General features: G+C 41.2%; 2 protein-coding genes across 3 annotated transcripts in view; one reads left to right on the top strand and one right to left on the bottom strand.

The window, feature by feature from the left end:
- Positions 1-21,476, top strand: part of GTF2E2 (general transcription factor IIE subunit 2) — an 85,854-nt gene that overhangs the window by 7,226 nt on the left and 57,152 nt on the right. The window contains exon 2 of the mRNA XM_070068516.1: positions 819-988. Within this exon, the coding sequence (XP_069924617.1) occupies positions 823-988 (166 nt within the window). The 5' untranslated portion in view covers positions 819-822. The remainder of the gene's footprint in view (positions 1-818; positions 989-21,476) is intronic.
- SMIM18 (small integral membrane protein 18) lies at positions 6,129-21,137 on the bottom strand. 2 transcript variants are annotated; one of them, XM_008252345.4, is made up of 2 exons: positions 21,021-21,137; positions 6,129-12,211 (listed from the first exon to the last, which is right to left on the bottom strand). In XM_008252345.4, exon 2 carries the CDS (start codon positions 12,173-12,175, stop codon positions 11,891-11,893), a length of 285 nt encoding a protein of 94 aa, XP_008250567.1. In that variant the 5' UTR covers positions 12,176-12,211; positions 21,021-21,137; the 3' UTR covers positions 6,129-11,890. The 2 variants fall into 2 exon arrangements, with proteins under 2 accessions (XP_008250567.1, XP_051698589.1); XM_051842629.2 differs by lacking the exon at positions 21,021-21,137 and adding an exon at positions 17,951-18,061.

Here is a 21,476-nt window from a genome sequence, read left to right as displayed (position 1 = left end):
CCCCTCTTCCAGGCCAGCTCTCTGCTGTGGCCAGGGAGTGCAGTGGAGGATGGCCCAGGTGCTTGGGCCCTGCACCCCATGGGAGACCAGGAAAAGCACCTGGCTCCTGGCTCCTGCCATCGGATCAGCGCGGTGCGCCGGCCGCAGTGCGCCGGCTGCAGCGGCCATTGGAGGGTGAACCAACGGCAAAGGAAGACCTTTCTCTCTGTTTCTCTCTCTCACTGTCCACTCTGCCTGTCAAAAAAAAAAAAAAAAAAAAAAAGTTATACTACTATAATTTTAATGACCCGTGGTTATTTTAAAATTTACCATATATGGGTAAAATGGTCATTTTTCCATTCAATTGTTTATAGCCATTGTCTCTATTCCTGCTAAACTAGGATCTTTTTGCTTTAAAAAAGAAAAAAAAATTATTTGAAAGGCAGAGTTACAGAGAAGGAGAGACAGAGATCTTCCATCCTCTGGTTTACTCCTGAGTGGCTGGGCCAGGCTGAAGCCAGGAGTCCAGAATTCTGTCTGGTTTTCCCATATGTGTGGAAGGCCCAGACACATGAGCAGGGACTGGATCTGAAGCAGAGTGGCTGGGACTTGAACCCGTGCTCATGTGGGATGTTGGCATTGCAGGTGGTGGCTTAACCTGTACACAATGCCAGCCTTACTAAGTGTTTTTTGGGTTGATGAATAAGTGAGTAAATGTAAATGCCGGAGAACTAATAATAAATTGTAATTTTATTTGGGAAGGAACTTGTTGATCTTTGGATTTGGCATATAGATTTGAGTGACTTGAATTTGTCTTACAGATATTTTATTCTTTACAGCATTATGGATCCAAGCTTGTTGAGAGAACGGGAGCTGTTCAGAAAACGAGCTCTTAATACTCCTGTAGTGGAAAAGCGTTCAGTATCTTCTGAATCATCATCCTCATCATCGAAGAAGAAGAAGGCAAAGATAGAACATGGAGGATCATCAGGCTCTAAACAAAATTCTGGTTAGTAAAATTGTATAGGACTCTTAGGGTTTTCATGTTTTTTTTTTTTTTTTTCCCCCATTTGTTTTGTTTTTAGATTTATCTATTTGAAAGATAACGTGAGGGAGAGACAGAAAAAAATCTTCTATCCGTTGATTCACTCCCCATGTGGCTGCCATTGTCAAGGCTGAGCTAGGCTGAAGCCAGGAACCAGGAACTCCATTTGGGTTTCCCACGTGGACGTCAGGAATCCGCATACCTGGACTGTCTTAATGCTGGCTTTCTAGGCACATTAGTAGGGGACTGGATGGGAAGTGGAGCAGCCGGGGCTCAAGCTGGTACTCCCTTGTGGAATGCTAGCATTTCAGGCTGTATCTTAATCCACTTTCATCCCAGTGCCAGGCTCCCCCCCCCCCCCCCCCGTTTTTATTTTTTAGAAAGGCATTTAGTTATGATGAGTTCATTTTTCAGTTCTAAGTTAGTTTTTTTTAGATACTTTGTTAAATATAAGAGATGGGGCCGGCGCCGCGGCTCACTAGGCTAATCCTCCGCCTAGCGGCGCCGGCACACCGGGTTCTAGTCCCGGTCGGGGCGCCGGATTCTGTCCCGGTTGTCCCTCTTCCAAGCCAGCCCTCTGCTGTGGCCCGGGAGTGCAGTGGAGGATGGCCCAGGTGCTTGGGCCCTGCACCCCATGGGAGACCAGGAAAAGCACCTGGCTCCTGGCTCCTGCCATCGGATCAGCGCGGTGTGCCGGCCGCGGCGGCCATTGGAACAGTGAACCAACGGCAAAGGAAGACCTTTCTCTCTGTCTCTCTCTCTCACTGTCCACTCTGCCTGTCCAAAAAAAAAAAAAAAAAAAAAAAAAAAGAGAGAGAGAGAGATGGGATGATAAGAAAATTTAAGCTCTTAAAGTGTTAATAGTCTCATATTATAGTTAAGATTTAGGTTATTGTTTCTTAAGGGCTGGACATTTGACCATTATCAAAGATTCCCAGTTCAAGTACTTAACTTTTCTACCTCCAATCTAGTTTCCTTCACATCCTGGGTGGCAGTGGATAATGACTCAACTACTTGAGTCCCTGCCACCTAGGGAAACCTCAGTGGCATTCCTGGCTCCTGGTTTCAGCCTGGCTCAGCTCTGGTTATTGAAGGCATTTGGAGAATGAAGTAGCAGATAAAATCTGTTTCTGCCTTTCAAATCAACTGAAAAAAAAAATTAGCTTTAAAAAACTTGAGGTTTAATATATATGCCATATGGTTCACTCATTTTAAGTGTACGATTCAAATATTTTTAGTAAGCTTACAGTTGTGCAGCTAGTACTACTGTTTCATTTTACACTATTTCCATCACTTCCTAAGGATCTTATGTGGCCATCTGCAGTGACTGTTCTCACTTCAATCCCAGATAACCAATAATCTACTTTCTGTCTATGTTTATTTACCTTTCTGGACATTTCCTATAAATAGAATTATATAATTGATGGTCTTTTGTCTGTAGCTTTTTTTTGCTTAGCATTCTTTTTGTGTTTCATCCATGTTGTAGTCTGTATTAATACCTTATTTCACTGCTAGAATATTCAATTGTAAGAATATACCACAATTTATCTGTTCATTGGTTAATGGACATTGGGATTATTTCGACTTTTGGGCTGTTTTGAATAATGTTGCTATGAACATTCCTGTACATGTCTTAACATAAATGTATGTTTTTGTTTCTTTTGGGTAGATACCTATGAGTGGAATTTCTGGATCACATGGTAGATCTTTGTTTAATTTTTTTTTTAAGATTTTTTTTTTTTTGAGAGTTAGTCACAGACAGCAGTGGAGACGGAGAAGAAGGTCTACCATCTGCTTGTTCACTTCCCAGATGGGCCACAACAGCTGGAGCCGGGCCATTCCGAAGCCAGGAGCTTCTTCCAGGTCTCACATGTGAGTTCAGGGACCCAGGCACTTGGGCCATCTTCCACTGCTCTCCCAGGCCATAGGAAGAGAGCTGAAACAGAAGAAGAGCAGCTGGGACATATGAGACACTGGCGCTGCAGGTGGAGGCAAAGCCTACTATGCCACAGTGCCAGCCCCTTTGTTTAATTTTTAAAGAAACTACAGAAGAGGTCAGCGTTGTGGCCTAATGGGTCAAGCCTGTGCATGAGATACCAGTATTCCAAATGGGTACCAGTTTGAATTCTGGCTGCTCCACTTCTGATCCAGCTCCCTGCTAATGGCTTGGGCAAAGCAGTGGAAGATGGCCCCAAGTGCTTGGGCCCCTGCCACCCATGTGAGAGAACCAGATGAGGCTCCTGGCTTCAGGCCGTTGTGGCCATCCATGGAGTGAACCAGTGGATGGAGGATTTCTCTCTGTGCCTCCCTCTCTGTATAACTCTTTCAAATAAATAAATCCTTAAAAAAAACTACAGAAATGTCTATCATTTTATGTTCTCATCAACAATGTTTCTTGGATCCTGGTTTTCCAGTTTGGAACCCACTTCCAGGCAATTTCTTTGTTTTATCATTTGTATTCTTGATGTAAGAAATCTTTGCCGGATCCTCCAAAATCACTTACTTGTTTTCTGTCATAGTTTTAGCTTGAACAAATAGGTCTCCGGTGTGTCTGAGTTCTGTATTGTGTATGGTTTAACACAGGCCCATATTAATTTTTTGTGTGGTTATTCAATTCTGTTGCTATTTCTTGAAAATACTGTCTTTTCCCCCTTGAATTGTGTTGACACCCTTATCAAATATCAATTGGCCATAAAGGAAAGAATTTATTTTTGAAGTCTGGTTCCATTGAATTATTTATTTTTTTTTTAATTTGACAGGTAGAGTTAGACAGTGAGAGACAAAGAGAAAGGTCTTCCTTCTGTTGGCTCGCTCCCCAAATGGCTGCCATGGCCAGCGCTGTGCCAATCCGAAGCCAGGAGCCAGGTGCCCCTTCCTAGTCTCCCACGTGGATGCAGGGCCCCAGGCACCTGGGCCATCCTCTACTGCCCTCCGGGGCCACAGCAGAGAGCTGGACTGGAAGAGGAGTGACCGGGACAGAATCCGGTGCCCATATGGAATGCTGGCGCTGTAGGCGGAGGATTAACCAAGTGAGCCACAGCGCCGGCTCTTCCACTGATTTTTTTACTTGTGTAGCTATCCTTATAGTAGTACCACACTCTATTTTTTTTTTTTTAATATTTATTTATCTGAAAGAATTACACAGAAGAGAGGCAGAGAGAGAGAGAGAGGTCTTCCATCCAATGGTTCACTCCCCAAATGGCTGCAACTGCCGGAGCTGCACCGATCCGAAGCTAGGAGAGCCAGAAGCTTTTTCCGGGTCTCCCATGTGGGTGCCAGGCCCAAGGACTTGGGCCATCCCCTGCTGTTTTCCCAGGCCATAACGGAGAGCTGGATTGGAAGTGGAGCAGCCGGGACTAGAACAGGTGCCCATATGGGATGCCAGGGCTTCAGGCCAGGGCTTTAACCCGCTGCACCACAGTGCTGGCCCCACCATACTCTATTGATAAAACATTATAGTTCAGTTTCAAAAATTATTATTTGAGAGGTGAAGATAGATCTCTACAAAAGCTGTGACAGCTCCTGGCTGGGGCCAACGCTGGAACCAGAAACTCAATCCAGGTCTCCTACGTGGGTGATGGTAAACCAGTCCCTTGTGCCATCACTACTTCCTCCCAGGGTCTGTGTTAGCAGGAAGCGGCGGCCAGGAGCCAGAGCCTGATAACACACCTGGGTACTCTTATACATGATGAAGGTGTCTGAACTGGTATCATTACTGCTAGGCCAGATGCCTGCCCCTGTGGTTAAGTTTAGGGATTGAGAATTTTAAGTCCGACTTCTATTTTCTTTTTTTCCTGGATCTTCTATGTTTCCATATAAATTTTAGGATTACCTTGTCAAACAACGTCTGCAAAACCAGCTGCAATCTTGATGGGAATTGCATTGAATTATTTCTAATAATTTTTTGTGTGGATTCTCCAGAATTTTCTAAATCAAGATTTTTTTTTAAAGATTTTATTATTTTACTTGAAAGAGTAACGCAGAGAGAGAAAGGGAGAGGTCTTCCATCCAATGGTTCACTCCCAAATTGGCTGCAACACCTGGAGCTGCGCTGATCTGAAGCCAGGAGCCAGGAGCTTCCTCCGGGTCTCCAATGCGGGTGCAGGGGCCCAAGGACTTGGACCATCTTCTACTGCTATCCCAGGCCACAGCAGAGAGCTGGACGGGAAGTGGTGCAGCCGGGTCTCAAAACAGTGCCCATATGGGATGCTGGTGCTTCAGGCCAGGGTGTTAACCTGCTGCGCCATAGCGCTGGCCCCTCTAAATCAAGATTGTCATCTATAAAAATAGTTTTACTTACTGCTTTCCAATATAGACACTTTTTATTTCTTTTCCTTGCCTGACTGGATTGGCTGGTATGATGTAGTCTTGTTCTTGATCTTAGGGGGAAAGCATTCAGTGTTTCACCAATGTGTATGACATTACTACAGGTTTTTGTAGGTATTTTTATCAGGTTAAAGAAGTCCCCCTCTTTTCTAGGTGAGTTTTCAATCATAGTTGAGTGTTGGATTTTTTGAAATGCTTTTTCTGTACTAGTGAGGTGATCATGTAGTTCTAATTCTTTATTCTGTTAATATGGTATACTTTTTTTTTTTTTTTAATTATTATTTGAAAGGCAGAGTGACAGGGATGGGGAGACAAAGATTTTCTGTCAGTTGATTGATTCTCCAAATGACTACAACAGTCAGGGCTGGGTGGGATCAAAGCCGGGAACTCCATCTTGATCCATCTGGGGGGGGGGGGGAAGGAATCCAAATACTTGCCTCCCGTAAACGTTAGCAAGAAGCTAGATCAAAAACGTAAGAGCTGGGGCTCAAAACGGCACTTTGAAGTGGGCATCCAAGCACTGGCTTAACCTGCTGTTCCACAATGCCTGCCCTTAATTGATTTTTAAAGATATTTTTATTTACTTAAAAGGTAAAGTTAAGGAGAGATAGATCTTTCATCTGCTGGTTCACTCCTCAGTTGGCCTCAACAGCCATGGTGGTACTAGACCAAAGTCGTGAACCAGGAGCTTCATCTGGATCTCCCATGTGGATGGCAGGGGTCCCAGGTTACCAGCAGAGAACTAAATAGTTAAGTGCCACAACACTGGCTCCTAGACTTTTTTTTTTTTTTAAAGATTTATTTATTTATTTATTTATTAGACAGGTAGAGTTAGAGTGAGTTCATAACAAATTATTTACTTAAAAATATAGCAATAGTAATCTTCACTGGTATCATTTTGTTAGATGTCCTTGAAACTATTTGAGAAGTGATGTTAAGGAGGAGCTAATTTATCGAAGTAGTCCTCTCATTCATATAAAAATGCACATTTAAATTCATCTCTAATCCCAGCGAAATGTACATCAGATGAAAGCACAGTAAACAGACTTTTCAGAGCCACTTTTAGGTCTAGTCTCTTTGATCTGCTTAAGAATTTATTTTTAAAAAATTTATTTTAAAGAGTTACAGAGAAGCAGAGAGAGAGAGCGCGCGCTTCCATCTGTTGGTTCACTCTCCAAATGGCCACCACAGCCAGAGCTGGGCCAATCAGGAGCCAGGAGTCTCCACTGGTCTCCCACATGGGTGCAGGGACCCAAGCACTTGGGTCATTTGCTGCTGCTTTCCCAGGCCCATTATCGGGGAGCTGGATCAGAAGTGGAGCAGGCAGGACTCAAACTGACACCCATATGGGATGCTGGCACTGTAGGCAGTGGCTTTACCCACCATACCATAACACCAGACTCTGCTTAAGAATTTATTTGCGGGGCTGGCACTGTGGCATAGAAGGTTAAATTGCTGCCTGTAGCGCTAGCGTCCCTTATGAGTCCTAGCTGGTTTGCTCTAATCCACCTCCCTGCTAATGCACCTGGGAAAGCAGTGGGGGATGACCCAGTTACTTGGGCCCCTGTTATCCATGTGGGAGACCAGGAAGAAGCTCCTGGCTCCTAGCTTTGGTCTGGCCCAGCCCTGGCCATTGTGGCCATTTGGGGAGTGAACCAGTGGATGGAAGATCTGTCTCTATTTGGGGGGGAAAAAAAAAGGAGCAGGGGCTGGCACTGTGCTTTAGCAGGTAATGATGCTGGTATCCCTGATGAGCGCCAGTTTCAGTCTTGGCTGCTCCACTTCCGATCCAGCTCCCTGCTAATGTGCCTGGGAAAGCAGCAGAGGATGTCCTAAGTCCTTGGGCCCCTGTACCCACGTGGGAGACCCAGAAGAAGCTCCTGGCATCATCCTGGCCCAGTCTTGACCGTTGCGGCCATTTGGGGACTGAACTAGTGGATGGAAGACCTTTCTCTGTGTTTATCCCTCACTGTAATTCTGCTTTTCAAAATCTTAAAATTTTTATTTGCTTTTGTAGTTTGGGCCACAAGTAATACATAGGTGGGGAATTTCATCTGCACACGCAGATCCCATTCAGTAGTAGGAAGAAGCTGCCTAAGGCCTTGCTTTTCTGTCATTGGTCAGGGTATACCTAGGAACAACCAGGATTGGATAAGCTGTGTTGTGGCAACAACCCCCAAATCCCAACGTCTTAAGGCAACAAAATGTTGTTTCTCTGTCATACCATGTTGATATAGGTTCTTTAGCCACTGCTCAGTCATACTATTTGAAGCTGGTTTTTTGAGTAGAGAGGGGCTTTATTGTTATTCATGAATAAAGAAGCAGGTGAAATATGTCTGAAATCTGCTTCCTTCTCTAGGGAATAGGCAAAGCTTTATAGATTTATTTATTTATTTGAAGGGCGAGTTAGAGAGGCAGAGAGAAGGAGAGATCTTCCATCTGCTGGTTGACTTCCCAAATGGCTGCAACAGCAGGAGCTGGGCTGATCTGAAGCAAGGAGGCTGGAGACTCTTCCAGGTCTTCCCCATGGGTACAGGGGCTCAAGGACCTGGGCCAGTCTCTACTGCTTTCCCAGGCCATGGCAGAGAGCTGGATTGGAAATGGAGCAGCCGGAACTTGAACCAACGCCCACATGGGATGCTGGTATTGCAGGTGACAGCCACAGTGCCAGCCCCAAAGCTTTAAATACTACGTGGGAGAAAGCCAAGATAAGCAGAAATGCCGGTAAGGCAAATCTTAATTGGGAAGGGTTGGGATCTTCCCTTCTCTGCACATGCCCAGGGCATGCAACTATAGCTCCCTGCTATGGATTCCCTCTGTGCATATGTGACTATGTCTTGATAAAAAGCAGGGACTTAAGTATCTGATCAGATCCATTGTTACAACATAAAATGGAGAAACTTTCAGAAAAAGAATGGGGAGCATAACGTTTTTACGTTTGGAGTGTCAGGTGGAGATCTGGTATAAGGGCAGTCTTATGTCAACAGGCTTGTCATGGCTTGGCAAGGTTTTCAACTCATTGTAGTCATTCATGGACCCATGGGTGCTGATGTATCACATTTATTTTTGGTTTCTGTACCAGAGGGGAAAAGGGCTTTGGGAGATCTTGTACTGACTGGTAGGTAAATGCTCTGGTCTGGAGGTAACACATCACTTCGTAGAACTGGTTAAAGCTGATTTAACATGGTCACAAGACTCTACCCAACCATGGGGTATCCTAAGTGGAATCTTTTCTTGTGCTCACCATGAGGAGAGCTGACAATAGCTAGATGCAAACACAAACAACTTTCACAACACTAGTTTAGGTCATTACTGTTGGATTGCCAGATTAGCTCTCCTGATTTAGTTTCCTTCCTATTTATTCTTCATACAGCACATATGATTTTTCTGATCTGATTGTGTCATTCTCTGTTCATGCTGATCTTCACTTTTCAGATAAAGCCATCTTTAATTGCAGTGTTTATGTCCTACCTGATCTGGCCTTTACTTATCTCTTGGGCCTTGTATCTCGTTGTTCAGTCCTGTGTGATACTCATGTGTACCTCCCCTACTGTGTCTTTTGCTTCTTGGCATTTGCTCATATTATTTCCTCTTCTTGGAACATTCTTTCTTCTGGGTAACTCTTACTCATTTCTTTTAGATTTCTTTTTAAATGTCCCTTTGTTCTTATTCACCAATTTGAGTTATCATAGCTCTCAGCTTTTTAAAAAATATTATTTGAAAAGCAGAGAGAGAGAGAGATTGATGGAAGGATGGGTGGATGGATGGATCTTCAAGCCTCTGTTCAGTGCCCCAAAGCCCACAAAGCCGGGGCTGACCAGGCGGAAGCTAGGGGCCTGAAATTCCATTCAGGTCTCCCACATGCGTGGCAAGACAAGTACTTGGGCCATCATTTGTTGCTTCCCAGGCTCATTGGCAGGAAGCTATGTCAGAAGGGGAGATGGGACTCAATCACAGGTGTCCCAAGTACCAGGTTAACACTGCACCATAGCACCCACCCCAGCTCTCAGTCTGAGAAACTCTTATGGTACAATTGTAATAGCATGGTAACTTGTTTGCCATTGTATCCTCAGTGTCTGACTTGATCTCTGACTCAGTATATTTAAAAATTTGTTGTAATGCTACTAAAAAATACATGGTAGGGTGGAAAAAAATTGGTAAGTATGTATTATCAGAAAAATCTAGTTATTAAAAGACTGTGTGCTTCCTATCCATGGTAAGCAGCGTTCATGAAGTTTGTTTACTCCCTAAATGACTGCAACAGTCAAGGCTGGGCCAAGCTGAAGCCAGGAGCCTGAAACTCCATCTGGGTCTCCCAGGTGGATGGCAGGGCCCCAAGCACTGGGGCCATCTGCTGCTGCTTTCCCAGGTGCATTAGCAGGGAGCTGGATTGGAAGTGGAGCATCTGAGATTCTAACCCACACTCATATGGGATGCCAGCATCACAGGTAGCAACTTAACCTGCTGTGCCACAATGCTGGCCCTGAAAATGTAGTTTTAACATTGTTCAGAATAGTTCCTGGTAACCAAAGTTTTTTGTATACCTGAATTTTATAGGTGTTTTGAAAGTTGGTTAGTTTATTTGCTTAATTCTAATGTTGAAGAAACATAAAAAATACTTTGTGGAAAAGTGATTTCATACTGCCAAATACTGCAAGGGTATGTATTGCACATTATATCAATAATTAAGATTAAAAAAAAAAAAAAAGAGTCCTTTACAACCCCAGTACTCTTTACTCCACAGTCTTGTTAACAATATTAGCTATAATAATTTTTCCATATTTTTTCAGACCTATGTGTGTAATTGTCTTAAATTTATATTCTGAACTTATCTGCTTAGTTTACCAAATATTTTTCTATGGTACCATAATTTTCAGTGGCTCAAAAAAATGTTATTTACAGTGAGGGAAGCATGTATGCACATTACATTCACTGGTTCATGCTCCAAATGCCTACAATGGCTGGATTGACCTGGGACTGAAGCCAGGAGCCAGCAGTTCTGAGTTTCCCATAAGGAGGACAAGAACACAACTACTTGATCTATCATCACTGTCTCCTAGGGTGCTTATTAGCAGGAAGCTGGATTCAGAAATGGGAGCTGGATTTCAAATTCAGGTACAACAACACACAACATGAGTGTCTTGACAGCTTCCTCACTAATCTAGATATCTACTCCGTCAGCTTTTTAATCATCCATCAAGTCAGTGTGTCTGTTTATTTTAAGGCTCAGTTACTTCTAATTTTTTGTTTTTAGTAATGTTTTAGTTTCATGATTAAACATCTTCGCACCCTGATTTTTTTTTTTTTTTTTTTTTTTTTTGCTTTTGAACTATTTCTCAGGGTACATTCCCAGAAATGGCATCTCTGGCCTAAGAGTGTAACCATTAAGTGTATGCTGTGGTTTGTTTATGGATAGCAAAAGGGTATTACAGCCATAAAACATACTTATCCAGCCCTTAGAATTCCAAAGACCTTAAACTGCCATATTTATTAACTGGTGTTGAGTGGTTTTGTCCTTTGACTATTTTGTAGTCTTTTTTTCATTGAGTGTCTTAGCCTTTGAGGGTGTGAATGAGAGGTGAAGTAAAAGAAGAAACTCAAGAAATAGGGTGTAAGTTTTAGTTTGAAAGTAGGCTGAGCCTTTCCCCGACCATGTATTTCTTAATAAACAGCAAGTCAATTTTGTGAGATTTTTATGCAGATATACTTGTGGCCATCCTGAGTATTTTAAGACTTTTACATAAAACTGAAGGCATTAAGAACAACAACAACAACAAAAACCCATACACATATATACACATGTATATATAATAAGTATATATATAAATTAGAAAATACTGCTTTTTAAAATTTTATTTTTATTTGACAGAGTTAGAGAAAAAGGTCTTCCTTCTGTTGGTTCACTCCTCAAATGGCTGCTACGGCTGGAGCTATGCCGATCTGAAGCCAGGAGCCAGGTGCTTCTTCCTGGTCTCCCATGTGGGTGCAGGGGCCCAAGCACTTGGGCCATCCTCCACTGCCTTCCCAGGCCACAGCAGAGAGCTGGACTGAAGAGGAGCAACTGGGACTAGAACCCGGTGCCCATATGGGATGCTGGTGCCGCAGGCAGAGGATTAACTAAGTGAGCCATGGCGCCGGCCTGAAAATAATGCTTTTTAATAGATAGGGACTTTGGGAGCTTGGCTTATCATTTTTGTTACCAAAACATTATTTTTTAATCTATGAGTTTTTAAGGAATAAACTTTAATGTTATTAACCTTGCTTATGTTTTACAGTTTACCTTTTGCTAATCATTATTAAATCCTAGGACTCTTGTATTCAGTTTTTGAAGTGTTCCATTAAATAGGTTGGTTTTTGAAGTTTTACTGTTTAATGAAAAGAATACACATACAACAGGAAGTGCACATTTCACTTGTTTTTCCCTTCTACTAGAAATCTTTTAACCATTGAGAGAATAAGTTCTCTAATAACATACATTTTCTTTTTGTCTGAAGAGGCCCAAGGCTTCTTTCAAAGATTTTGTTCCTCTTTGGTAGAGTGTTAGACCACTTCAGTTTCCCGTTTTCTGATGTTGTTCATCATACTTCTTAGAGGGTTAGGTTCGTTTTTGAACTCTTTCACAGTTTTGTTTTTTACACAGCAGCAACAGTCGAGTACTTCATAAAGAAAGGCCAGCACCACTAAAGATACCACTGTAAATATGAATAAAAGCAGGATAACAAAGCAGGCAGTGTTCCAGTTATCATGGAAAGGGTAAATTTTTTGAACTTGAAAACCAAGATACTGATAAACAGAGGTGGTTTCGTTCCAGTGGTTGGATGCCATTTTTAGAGATTCCACTTCTTGGTTGCTCTTTTAAATCTGTAAAAAGGGTAGAAAATGAATGTCACTAAATAACAACAAGAGTTGTTCATTCAGTCTCAGTGCTAGTATTTCTTAGTTTATGAAACAACATGACTCTTCTGTATGGTCTAACAGCATTGTGCCTGAATGATATTTTTGAATTTTTTGTGCCTGTGCCAACCATGTGCTTTTAAAAAAAATGTATATTATTTGTTAGATAAATGTGTTTAAGATTTATGTATAGAAATTAACTATATGGAAGGGGAAAAATGGCAACTGAATTGGTTTAAAGCCTGACCAAAGCAGTGGCCAGTGCTACAAAAAATCTATTGTTCAAATTGCTCCTGGAAAAGTTTTTGTCATTACCCTGTGGTGTCTCATCTTCTTGATTTAGTGTATTTCTGGCTCCTATTTTCACTCCTTTAAACTTCGATTACAGGTTGTCTGATTCAGGAAATAGTGGCCAAGTGTAAAATAGTAGAAAAAGAAAAACCAAGTGACGCAATTTTTCGGAATAAGAAGTGGATTTTTTTTGTGTGTGTGTGGAACAACTAAGTTTATATATATTTTAAAAGAGAGCATTCCACAATTCATTTCCTGAGATGATTATAACTTATAACAGTCATACACACATATAATTTCCCTTTCTAATACATGTGTATAACACTACTCACTTGAATATAGAAGCAAACATACTATAAACATATATTCACTAACAAAATCCAGCCATGTATTAAATAATTGGAGAGGCCAAAGGAAGCTCTAGTAAATACCTATTCTCTTCTTTCCCTAGGTTTTGAAATATCTGAGATATAAAAGAAAGATTATAGATGGAGAACATATCACTTTTAGACACCTAGGGGAGACTTTGGTTTCTTAAGTGACGCACACTGTAGGGGAGATAGGCTTACTCAAGCAGTCTTGGCAGCTGTGACTCGTCCTGCCTCTGGAGTGAAGGGGAACATGGGCTTCAGCATCCTGGCTGCTCCCATGAGCTTAAAGGCTGAGCAGAGCTCACCAGATTGTTCTTCCAAATCCACCAGTCAGATATGTGGTTCTGCCTTCCTGGTTAAAGTTATCTGTGAAGACTTTAGTCTTGAGGTTGTTTGTTATGCAGATGATAGCTTAAGTGTTTCATATGCCTAAATATCCATGGAGGCTAATTATTTTTTTTAAATTCAGCCCTCCTAAAGATAATAGTAATTAAATTATTCCATTTAGCAAAAAAGCCGAGTGATTTAATTGTCAGTTTTTTTTTTTTTTTTTGTAAAATTTTTTATTTGAAAGGCAGGGTAACAGATACCTTCCATTCTCTGGTTTGCTCCCACAATGGCCAAGGGTGGGCCATGCTGAAGGTAGGAGCCTAGAACTCCATCTGGGTGTGTCATGTGGGTGGCAGGGGCCCAGGCACTTCTGCTACATTCCCAGGAACATTAGCAGGGAAGTGGAGTAACTAGAACTTGAAATGGGACTCGGATAGGGATGCTGGCATTGCAAGTGTTGGCTTAACCCACTGGATGACAGTGCTGGCACCAGTTTTTAAAAATCATTTACTTATATGTTTAAAAATTTTGGAAATAAGAGAAAAATAGTTTACTTCCTCAATTCATTTTTATATTGTATGGTTTTTCTCCTACATGGTTATAGACAAGCTTTTATTCATACTTATAACATGTATTTACCTACTATATATCTTTATTTTTTTTTTTATTTTTATTTATTTTTTTTTTTTATTTTTGACAGGCAGAGTGGACAGTGAGAGAGAGAGAGAGAGAAAGGTCTTCCTTTGCCGTTGGTTCACCCTCCAATGGCCGCCGCTGCAGCCGGCGCACCGCGCTGATCCGATGGCAGGAGCCAGGAGCCAGGTGCTTTTCCTGGTCTCCCATGGGGTGCAGGGCCCAAGCACCTGGGCCATCCTCCACTGCACTCCCTGGCCATAGCAGAGAGCTGGCCTGGAAGAGGGGCAACCGGGACAGAATCCGGCGCCCCAACCGGGACTAGAACCCGGTGTGCCGGCGCCACAAGGTGGAGGATTAGCCTATTGAGCCACGGCGCCGGCTTACCTACTATATATCAAATGCTTTCCTAAATTCTTGACGTAAGTTTGTAAGTATATTTCACTTAAAGAAAAGTTAAAGTTAGTAACAGGGGTTTTCAGAAAATTCATCTAAAAGTATGTACTATGAAAAAACCATGCATCTCAAATTTTTGACACTGTAATAAACCTATTTTTTCTTTTTAAAAAGTTTCACTTTATTTGAAATCGATCAGTCTTCTATTCACTAATTTACTAATTTAAATGCCTGCAATAGCTAGGGCTTGGCTGGGCTGAAGCCAGGAAATCCGAACTCCATCTGGGTCTCCTGTGTCAGTGGCAGAAACTCAGACACCTGAACCATGTCTGCTGCTTTTCAGTCTGTGCATTAGCAGGAAGCTGGATTGGAAATGGAGTACCTGGGACTCAGACTGGGTACCCCAGTAAGGGATATGGAAATTCCAAGTGGCAATTTAAGTTGTTACCCTGGCTGTTGTGGGCATCTGGGAGTAAATTGGCAGATGGGAGACTGCTGTCTGTCTCTCCCTCTTTGTCTCTGCTTTTCAAATAAGACAAATTTTTGTGGCCAGCACTGTGACATGGTGGGTAAGGTGCCAGCATCCCATATGGGCGCCAGATTGAGTTCTGATCCAGCTCCCGGCTAATGTGTCTGGGAAAGCAGCAGAAGATGGCCCTAGTGCTTGGATCTTTGCACCCACATAGGAGATACAGATGAAGTTCCTGGCTTTGGCCTGGCCTAGCTGTGGCCATTTGGGGAATGAACCAGTGGATGGAAGATACTTTTTGTCTCCCTTTCTCTTTCTCTCTCCCTCCCTCCCTTTCTTTGTCTAACTCCACCTTTCAAAATTTTAAGAAATTTTTTTAAAGATTTAAGAGTGAGAATTGTTTGAGGATCTAAGAATTTTGCCTGGGTTAAAGTGGGAACTTCCTGACATTTATAGAAATATTCCTTAGATTTTCTGTTCAGACCTCTCAGATCCCTTTTAAGAATTGAAAGGCAGGGCCAGCGCCGTGGCTCACTTGGTTAATCCTCCGCCTGTGGCACCGGCATCCCATTTGGATGCCAGGTTCTAGTCCTGGTTGCTCCTCTCTGCTGTGGCCCCGGAGGGCAGTGGAGGATGGCCCAGGTGCTTGGGCCCCTGCACCCGTGCTGGAGGCCAGGAGGAAGTGCCTGGCTCCTGGCTTTGGATTGGTGCAGCGCCGGCTGTGGCGGCCATTTAGGGTGTGAACCAATGGAAGGAAGACCTTTCTGTTTCTCTCACTGTCTATAACTCTACCTGTCAAATAAAAGAATTGAAAGGCAGAGGGACAGAGTGATACTCCGCTCCTCAGTCACTCCCTAAATGGCTGCAATGACTGGGGCTGAGGCAGGCCAAAGCCAGGAGCCTGGAACTCCATCTGAGACTCCATTGTGAGTGGCAGGGCCAAGGTCCATGGGCCATCTGCTGCAGCTTTCTCAGGTGCAGTAGCAGGGAGCTGAAACCCACTGTGCCACAATACTGGCGCTAGGTTGATCCATTTTAAAATCTTGGAATTTCTTTTGACAGTTTCTTTTTTCCTGGGCTGCTGTTGTGGTGTGGCAGGTTGAGCTGCTGCTTGCTGTGTTGGTATTGCATATGAACACCAACTCAATCCCAGCTACTCTGCTTCCTGTCCAGCTCCCTGATGATGTGTCTGGGAAGACAGTGGATCATGGCTGTGGTACTTAGGTGCCTGCCACCTTCTTGAGAGCCCAGATGGAGTTCCAGGCTCCTGGCTCCAGCTTCACCCAGTCCCTGCCATTGTGGCCATTCGAGGTGTGAACCAGTGGATGGAAGCTCGCTCTTCTTTCTCTCATTCTGCCTTTCAAATAAATACAAAAATAAATCAATAAAATTTTGTAGCCTAGTATTAGAAGTAATTGTAGGGAGAACAATAATACAGAAAGGATAAAGAGAAGGAATTCTATTATGCCTCTGAAATAGTTCAGTCTACTTTAATGAACTTAAATTTTTTGTTTTTAAGATTTATTTATTTGAAATACAGGGTTACAGAGAGAGAAAGAGGAAATCTTTCATTTGTTGGTTCACTTTCAAGATGACCTCAAGGACCAGGGCTGGCCAGACTAAGCTAGGAGCCAGGAGCAACATTATTTCACTGTTGATTTCAGAAACATCATTATGGCCATTTAAAATTTTTTTGAAAGGCGTGGAGTTTTCTTGTCGATTATTTGTGAAGCAGAGTGTCACAGAGAACTCCTATCTGCTGGTTTACTCCCCAAATGCCCACAGTGTGGGGACTGGGTCTGGCCAATCCAGGGAGCTAGGAACTCAGTCCAGGTCTCCAAATACTTTGAGCCATCACTACTTCCTCTCAGAGTATGCATTAGCAGGAAACTAGTTGGGAGCAGAGCTGGGAATTGAACTCAGGTACTCTGATATGGGATTCAGGCATCTTAACTACTCACTTATGGTAATTTTAAATGCCCAGCTTCAGTTGAAGTAATTTTAAATAAGTAAAAATTAAAAGTTCACCCACAGTTCTTTTGTCTTGGAAATTGGCTCTGTAAATCCATAACTAACTCAGCCTGCTTAAAATTTTACTAAAGTTATTACTGTGTATTTTAGTTATGAGAAGACTTTGTATTTAAAAACTGGAGAAGTTATAAAAACATAAGTTACTATTTTAGAAGTAAAATTTTTAAATGATTAGAAAGCTTGTTTATAGATTCTCATATTTATTTTTGGAACAAGTTAACTGTTTAAAATTTTTTTGTTTTCTTAGCTCTAAAAGGGAGACAGGAAGAGGTGGTCAGCAAGGCAGATACACAACCAAATTCAGTTATTTAGGGTTAATTTGCACCCATCAAAATGAGTGATTCTGATTAACTTAATATAGCCATGCAACTGAATAGGTTAATTGTAGTCGTATGGAAAGATTTTTTAGTTAATGTTGCCAAGTTGATTAAAAAAAAAAAACAAACCCAAATAGAACAAGATATGGAACGCTGTATGGGAAAAGGAAAATAATACATTGTTATTTGCTTATGTCTGTACAAAAATCCTGGATCTACAAGAAATTAAAAACAGTGATAGTGGTCATGGGAAGGGAGGACAGTGGGGATGCAGGGTTGTGTATGGGACCTCTCAACATACCTTTGGTCATAGTTGCTTTCTGAACTGCTTGAATTTAAAATTTATTTAAAACCAAAACAATATATTTTAAAAGGAGGGGAAAAAAGGTACTATTCTTAGCCTTTGGCTTTTAAAAGTTGTATTTGTGTTACATATTTAATACATTTACATTTTCTGGATTACTTGTGAAACATTAAAATGGAGATGACTGGGGCAGGTGTTGTGGTGCAGTTAAACTGCTGCTTGGAATGCCTACGTCCCCTAACAGACTGCTGGTTACTCCGCTTCTGATACAGCTCCCTGCTAAATTCACCTGGGAAGCAAAGGGTGGCTCAAATATTCAGTTTCCCATGTAGGAGACCCTGATGGAGTTCTTGGCTTTTGGCTTTGACCTGACCCAGAATTGGCTGTTGTGGCCATTTGAGGGGTGAACCAGTGGGTGGAAAATACATTACTCTGTCTCTCCCTCTCTCTGTTAACAGGCCTTCAAATAAATAAGCAAATCTTCAAAAATTATTACTAAACATTGTCATTTTTATTTTAGACTTTCTACCTTCCTCAAGCAATGCTTATAATAATTATACTTACAAGAGTGACTGGATAGCGATGAAAGCTACCTCCAAAGGCTTTGGTGAAAATATCAGCAGTTTAAGAAAGAGTATAAGGGGTCTTCAGAAAGTTCTAGGAAAATGCATGTTGTGATAAAAGTATGAGTGGATCTCAAAATTTTTTGTATCAAAATGAACTTATCTTTTTATCACTTTCCATAAATTGAAGTAATCTTATATATGGGTTTATGTTGTAAATGATAACAGTGTATTGGCAACTAATAAGCAGCTCAAAACATACATGGTTTCTTTAACTTCTTGACATACCTGGAACAAAGTAAACCCTCTTAATAGTCATTTTTCTCAAATTTATTGTGATGTTCTTTCAAAGTACAGTAGAGCATTAGTAATTTTTTTGTGTGTTAAAGACTAAATCTAATTGTGCTGGGTTAGGGATAATAAGGCATGCAGAAAGAAACATACCACTAGAATATTCTCCTTTTCTGAGACTTTATTTTTGAAATTAAAATATAAGTTTATATCAAGCAAATACTGTAAATATGCCCTGTAAAAAGCAAGTGAAAATGGTAGAAAAAGCAAAGAAAAGTAAAAGAATAGTCTGTTACACTTTTCTGGAGCCCTTCTTAAAATTTCATCTCTTATCTCATGGGTTTTAAATAAATTTTTTTTTAAGATTTTATTTGAGAGCTAGAGTTACAGACAGTGAGAGGGAGAGACAGAGAGAAAGGTCTTCCTTCCTTTGGTTCACTCCCCAGTGGCCGCAACGGCTGGAGCTGTGCTGATCTGAAACCAGGAACCAGGTGCTTCTTCCGGGTCTCCCATGTGGGTGCAGGGGCCCAACGACTTGGGCCATCTTCTACTGCTTTCTCAGGCCACAACAGATAGCTGGAGAGGAAGAGGAGCAGCTGGGACTAAAACTGGTGCCCATATGGGTTGCTGACGCTGCAGGCAGAGGATTAACTTACTGTGCCACACCGCTGGCCCTCAAATAAATGTTTAAAAAAGGGGGGTGGGCAGTGTTGTGGCATAGTGGGTTAAACTACTGCTTGCAACACTGGTATCTTGTATCAGAGTTCCGGTTGGAGTCCCATCTGCTCCACTTCTGATCCAGCTCACTGCTCTTGGGAAAGCAGTGGAAGATGGCCCGAGTGCTTGGTCCCCTGCCACACAATTTGGGAGACCCAGATGGAATTCCTGGCTTCTGGCTTTAGTTTGGCCCAGCCCTGGCCATTGCAGCTGTTTGGGGAGTGAACCAGTGGATGGAAATCTGTCTTTCATTCTCTTTGTCACTCTGCCTTTAACATAAATAAATGAATTTTTTAAAGTAAAATTTCATTGCAGGAAAGGGGCATCTTAAAGTAAATAGCATGATTTTTAAGTATATGTTTTAAAATTATGGTTCATGTATTTTTGTTATATTTCCTTCGTTTCAAAAGGCCTTTGTGAAATATTTGTGTGTTTAGGATTTGGAACTCTTCTGGAACCTTGAATTTCCAGGTCAGAATAAAATTATTTGTTTGCTTTATTATATGGTTAAAATCCCTTGAATTGAATCCTCTAGTACCTTTAAGCATATCACTTTGATCAGTTAATCATGACCTTTTAATATAGAGCAGCTTCTCGTTCATGCTCTGGAACTCTGAGATAGGCTAGGCAGTGAACCTCAGTTTGAGCTAACAATAGATACATTTTACAAGTAAAATGTAGGCTGATGATGGAGTGTGGAAACAATGTGAGGTGTAGGGATTCTTTTTACAGTTTACCTGAATTTTGATTTGAAAATGAACCATTTAATTGGGAGAATTGATCTGAGACTTTCATTGAGGGGCGGCTCCCTTAGGTTGGCAAGCAGGTACAGTTTCTAGGTAATTAAATCCATTGTGTTAAACCTGAAGAGTTCTGATATCTTGTTACAGCAACCTTAGGGCTTTGCAAAGGGTGCTTTATTCATGCTAGCTGAGAGCTAAGAAATAGAAATTATGAAGAAAAGACCCCCAGACCTTTAAGAATTCAGCAAATTTACCAGTAAGGTAAGGAATTGAAGTTGAGTCTTTAGGTTGGTATGTATGATATATATCCTGGAGCTCTAGCGTTCTACTAAATAATGATATTTTCATGCCTTAATACTATAAAATTAGAAATTGTGTCAGCAGTTGATACTAAATCTTCATAGACATAAGGAATTGCTTTGAACCGTAAAACAGTCTAGCTAGAAAGAGACAGTGCCTTCCTCTCCTAACCAGTTCTTCTTAGGACATTTAATTTTAAAATGTGTTTATCAAAAATACTTACTTTGTATTTATTTTGAGGAATAGATAAAAATAACTTTAACATATTTATGTGATGTGATAAATGTTCTTGTGGTTTATCAAAAATGAAAGGCTGTTTTAAAATATTTGCAATAGCATGACTTGTTATGGTAAGATAAATTTCAGTGTGAGGAATTATTTTAATTAAAATGTTAGGATTTGGTTGTAGTAATAATGCATCCCACATAATAATACCTTCTATGGCCTTTTTATATAAAAATAAATCACAATTGTAGTAGTTTCTTGGTATTCTGAATCTAAACTGCAAGTCTAATAAAATAATCTTGACCTATTTTTCCATATTAAAATGTAACAAACTTTCCTGTAACTCTTTTTTTATCAGCCAATATAATTTGCACATATAATCAGAAAGCCTTAGTTCAGTATTCTTTCATTGTAGATTTTTCTTTAAGAAAAATCCTTTGTTAACACAGACCTAACTGATGAAATGAAATTTCTCAGAGAAAATGAAATTAGCAAATAACCAGTAAACATCCAATGCTTATGGTTTACCCTAAGATCTGAGTATCTGTACATCAGCTTCCTGTAAAATGTAATGAATTTTCCTTTCAGGCACAGATGGTAAGGATGCTTTTCAAATAGCACAGGACAGTCTTCATATTTTCATAATAAAATCCCTGCAGGCAGTGAAATGAATACATTGCCTTTTTTTGATCTTTAGTATGAACAAAGGTTTCTGCTTGATTTTCAAGGCAAAATATTTCCCTGTTACATCATGAGAACATGTACTACTAAATAAAAAAGATTATTTAAACCTACCTCTTGTCTGAGAGAATGCTGTTGAAGCGATGGTATCGTCTGTTTGTAATGCAGTCTAGTGCACAGCCAAGATGGAGCTGAGCTTCTATTGGTTGAACCACAATGCAGCTGACAGTTTCCTTTATGCTCATTTGCATTAAGTCCTGCCACTCTTAAGAGTAAATCATTCATAAACTTGAATAGAGCTGTCTGGATGTTAGCCGTCAGCCTTTTTCTTTACTTTTTGTGCTTAAGTTAAATTCCTGTATGGGAATTTGTGAGTTACTAGCAAATTGATGATTTCTTACCATTTAACCATAAATCTTGGATCTTACAGTGAGTGTTTCAAGTGCTAGGGTTAGAAGATAATGTCGGGGGAGGTAACCTAGGAAACAGACTAGGTTTACCGGCTTGATATTTCTTACAGGAAGTGTGCATAAAAATCTCATAATGGATTGTTCTTTACTTTTCTTGCCT

This window comes from Oryctolagus cuniculus, chromosome 2 (assembly GCF_964237555.1).
Source record: "Oryctolagus cuniculus chromosome 2, mOryCun1.1, whole genome shotgun sequence".
In the NCBI taxonomy this organism is placed as follows: Eukaryota; Metazoa; Chordata; class Mammalia; order Lagomorpha; family Leporidae; genus Oryctolagus; species Oryctolagus cuniculus.
This window is presented reverse-complemented; position numbering and strand designations above follow the sequence as displayed.